The sequence below is a fragment of the Bison bison genome, unplaced genomic scaffold (genome assembly GCF_000754665.1).
Source record: "Bison bison bison isolate TAMUID 2011002044 unplaced genomic scaffold, Bison_UMD1.0 scf7180017864471, whole genome shotgun sequence".
NCBI lineage: Eukaryota > Metazoa > Chordata > Mammalia > Artiodactyla > Bovidae > Bison > Bison bison.
In genome coordinates this window covers 41,093,549-41,097,635 of record NW_011495032.1, presented here as the reverse complement: position 1 = coordinate 41,097,635, position 4,087 = coordinate 41,093,549, and the positions used below count along the sequence as shown (strand labels likewise).

General features: G+C 59.8%; 1 protein-coding gene across 1 annotated transcript; it reads right to left on the bottom strand.

The window, feature by feature from the left end:
- Positions 1-487: 487 nt before the first annotated feature.
- WNT6 (wingless-type MMTV integration site family, member 6) lies at positions 488-3,634 on the bottom strand. Its single transcript, XM_010861210.1, has 3 exons — positions 3,420-3,634; positions 2,858-3,192; positions 488-1,253 (listed from the first exon to the last, which is right to left on the bottom strand). Exons 1-3 carry the CDS (start codon positions 3,616-3,618, stop codon positions 792-794), a joined length of 996 nt encoding a protein of 331 aa, XP_010859512.1. The 5' UTR covers positions 3,619-3,634; the 3' UTR covers positions 488-791.
- Between the last annotated feature and the right edge of the window lie 453 nt (positions 3,635-4,087).

The following is a 4,087-nucleotide window of genomic DNA, read 5'->3' as shown; positions in this document are numbered from 1 at the left end:
TGGCCTTATAAGTCTACCCTCAAATTTCCCAGAAACAGAAAAACAAACTCCCCACACCCTAAATTAGGACAAGGGCTGACCTGAGAACTCATCACACCACCAGAGGCTTCTGGTCCTCTTTCCCTAGATCCCCTCAGTCTGCCCATTAAAGGGGATCCCAGTTCTCCCCCAGCTTGCAGATACAGACCCTAGATGTGTACCAGAGTGAATAAGAAGAATGCCAAGGGCGGGATCCGGCACTCTTCACCACCAGGAGAGCCCAGTTCTGGAAGACAGATGGGGACCCAGGTGATGACCCCTGAGAGGCCCGTTCTATCAAAACCATCTCCCTTTACTCACTCACTCCTTTCAGAGCCTGTCCCATGGCAGCCCCCCCGCCCCAAAAACTCTGGGCCTAGGTTTAAATATCTTTATTGATATATCCTATTGGTTTAAATATCTTTATTGATACAAAACTCACCCACCCACCCCATGGCCAGTAGTTCTGAGGAGCCCCACATCCAGAGGCCTAGAAACTGGCTCTTTGGTTTCCGTCTGGGGGCCGAGGAGAGAGGCTCTATATGGTCTCCTCATGAAGTCCCCGGGAGCCCCTGTCGGGTGGCTCCCTCAGTGCCCTGGGCCTTGATGAACCGGCATAAGTCTCAAGTCCCACCGCCTCGCAGTTTCCAGAGGCCTGGAAGATGGACTTTCTCAGGGGGAAGCCGGGCCGAGGCAGCGCCCTCTGCTGGCGCCCAGAGGTCCCTCAGGTACCGAGAGGCGGCTCCGCGCGCAGTTTCGGGTGCCACGGCGGGTCAAAGGCAAAGGCTGAGCTCCTTGCGCACGCGGCAGCGGTGGCACTGCACCACGCAGCACCAGTGAAAGCGGCACAGGCAGTTCTCCTCGAGAAGCACGCTCTCCTGGCGGTGCCCGCGGCCGCAGCACAGCAGGTCGCAGCCGCTGAGGTCCGGGGCGCTGCTGTTGCAGGCGCGGCCGCGGGTGCCCGGCGAACCCGTGCGCCGGTTGGGGGCGCAGAAGTCGGGCGAGTCGGCGGCATAGAGCAGGTCAGCGCGGCCCGGCGGCTTGAGCGTGCGGACGGCGGGCAGCAGAGCCTTGCCATCGTTGGTGCCCATGACACGCGAGGCGCCGTGGAAGCGCTCGAGCAACCGCGCGCCCACCTCGCGGAACGGGGGCAGCTTCTGCCAGCAGGTGCGCAGCGCGCACGAGCCGGACAGCCCGTGGCACTTGCATTCGGTCCGCGTGTGGCTCCGCACTGCCTGCGGGGAGCATAAAAGCAGGCGGATGGGAACAGATCCGGGAGGTGGGGCGCAGAAAGGCCCAGAGGACCGACAGAAAATAAGATAGAGGAGGGTGGTGAATGGAAGACAGCAAAGAGCAGAAAAAAAAAAAAAAAGCCAAATAAAAAAGCGAGAGCGCGCAAAGTGGGAAGGAGGAAATCACGGCCCGACACCCGGGAAAGGAGGAGGAATGATAGAGAAGTGGGAGCAGTGGGGAGTGGGGGACAGTATGCAGTGTAAAGATTCCAGGATCCAAAGCCAAGGAATGGGGGAGAAAGCGGAATGGACAGCAAGGGTGAGATTCTCCCTGGAGGGAGAGGGTAAAGGTGGCAGCTGTCGCACGGATTCCTCTTGCCAGCCAGCCTTCTCATTCCTGCTCTCAGGGCCCCAGGCAGAGCAGGCTGCCTGGGCTCTGTCTCCGTCACCCCTCCCCAATCCTTTCCGACAGGTATGTGGGCCTGTCTGGACATTCCTCTCCAAGTCCCCTCTTCCTCCCACCCATGCCCAATGCCTCAGGCCATAACCCTACAAGACATAGGATATGGGGGTTCCCTGGCACATGCTAGAACTGAGGCATAGGGTGCAGGAGGGCCCCTATGAATGCCCTACTGCGAACTGAAACCCAGGAGTCCTGCCCTTTATTTACCATTTATGTCTGAAGCTGGAATGGAAAACTCACAACCCTGCTAGAGATTTATGGGGTCAGATGCCCCAGGAAGATCATTTCCGGAAGCTCAGAGTCCAGGGGCCAACCTTATCTACAGTCTTGAAGTCTATGGGCCCCCTCCTAGGCCTCTTCTCTTTCCCCTCCACCCCGCCCCAGGAACATCTGACTCATACTGCTTCTTGTCCCTAAACAGGAGCTCCTGAGGCCCTCCTCATCATAGAGGGAAGGGGAGAGGCTGCCAGGGCTCTGGGCAGGGACTGGTCTGGGATTGCCAGGCAGCCAGTTGACAAGTTCCTAGACTGTCACAGCTTTCCTGGCCTCTGCCTGACCCCTCCTACCATCAGGATCCACTCCTCGTCCTTCACTCCTTTCCAAGACCATTGTCCCTGGAGCCTCCCTCACTTCTCCCAGCTCCCCAACCTCCAGATCCCATGCCTTTACTGGGCTTCTGTCCTTTCTCTCATCCTTGGTCTTGGTCTCCCTCCTCAGGCCCTGCCCTGGCAGCCCCTAGCCACCCAAGCTTTGCCCTACTTGTCCTGTTTCAGAAGTATGTCCTCCCTACCTGAGGTCCCTAAAGGTCCTGGGTCCTCTTCCCTGAGTGTCCCCTCCCTACCCTGCCCACTAGGCCATCAGCCCCTACCCCTCCCAGGCCCCCCAAGTGACTCCCTCTTCTAGGTCAGCCACCTTGCCTCCCACTGGCCCAACCACACCCCCAGCCAATCTTCCCCAGTGGCCTCCCACACATTAACAAACTCCTATACCGTGTACCCCACTCACCCCTTCCACAAACTCACTCCTCCTCATATACCACAGTCTCCACATCCTTTCAAACTCACCCACACTCCCATATTTACACACACACACACACACACACACACACGCGCGCGCACCCTTATACGTGCCTGTCCCCACTCACCAGTCGGCCCGCCTCGTTGTTATGAAGTTGCACCAACATACGGATGTCTCCACGTCCCCGTTTGTGCTGCGCGTCCATGAAGAGCCTCGACTTCTCGTCCCCGAAGTCCACGTCGTCGCCGCAGCCTCCCCACTCCCAGGCAGCGCTGCCGTCGGGGGATCCCGCGGGGCCGGGGGGCCCAGGGGTGCCTGGCAGGCCGGGGGGTCGGGGTGGGGCCCGGCCTCGGGGCGCCTGGCAGCCGCACTGCAGCAGCTCGCCCATGGAGCAGGCCTGCGTGACCGCATGGCTGGCGCCTGCCGCCGTTATAGCGAACACGAAGGCCGTCTCCCGGATGTCTGCGGAAGCGGAGAGGGGCGGTCAGACAGCAAGACCTGGGCTGGGTTCTGGGGCGCTGCGGTGGCCGCGAGGCAGAGTGGCGTAGGGCTGGGAGACGTGATCGGGGCCGTGTCCTTTGACCCGTGAAGGAAGTGGGGCTCCGTGGGCCTCCCGCCACCCCCACCCTCTCCTCTGACTCTCCAACGGCGAGACAACAGCCCCCTCCTGGGGTCCTCCCCACACTGACCCTGTTGCAGGATGCGCCCGAAGGCCTTGCTATGGCTGGAGCAGTTCCAGCGTCGGAAGCGGAACTGGAACTGGCATTCCCGAACCCCCAGCCGGGCGCCCCGCGCTAGCTCGGCCACCACTTCTGGCTCGGCCTGGCACAACTCAGCCTGCCGCCCTGCGAGCCGCCGGGCCTTCCTGCAGATGCTGGTAGGGTCCATGACCAAAGGGCTGCCCACGGCCCTGGGAAGTAAAGAACAGCAGACCATGGTTGTAACTCGAAGAGCTTGGGGGAGGGGCAGGAGACCAGCCCCGCCCAGCCCACAGCCGGGAGCTGTGACATGCCTCTTGCCCCACCAGCACCCCCAACTGAGACAGAGATTGTCCCACCTGGTTCTCTTACTATTCCGTGCGTGCGTGTGTGTGTGTGTGTGTGTGTGTGTGTGTCCCCTCTGAGCTAGATTCTAGACTGAAATTGCTATAGATCAAAGAGTTAGTATTATCCTTCTGTGTACACCTTCATTAATAAATCCTTACAGGATTTTGACTCAAGGTGAAGGCATCTGGCACCAGGTAGACCAAGGTTAAAATTCACCAGGCCTAACCCAAAAGGGAAAGGAAGAGGACCTTAACGGAAGGAAGATCAAGCAAGAGGACACTAGTTCGATCTCTGGTCCTGGAAGATCCCAC

Excerpts from the sequence above, each read along its gene's own strand:
- WNT6 (XM_010861210.1), bottom strand. The coding sequence starts at position 3,618 with ATGGACCCTACCAGCATCTGCAGGAAGGCCCGGCGGCTCGCAGGGCGG. Across the intron at positions 3,193-3,419 it reads CGGGCGCATCCTGCAACAGG|ACATCCGGGAGACGGCCTTC; the intron begins GTCAGTGTGGGG and ends CCGCTTCCGCAG. Across the intron at positions 1,254-2,857 it reads ACAACGAGGCGGGCCGACTG|GCAGTGCGGAGCCACACGCG; the intron begins GTGAGTGGGGAC and ends TGCTCCCCGCAG.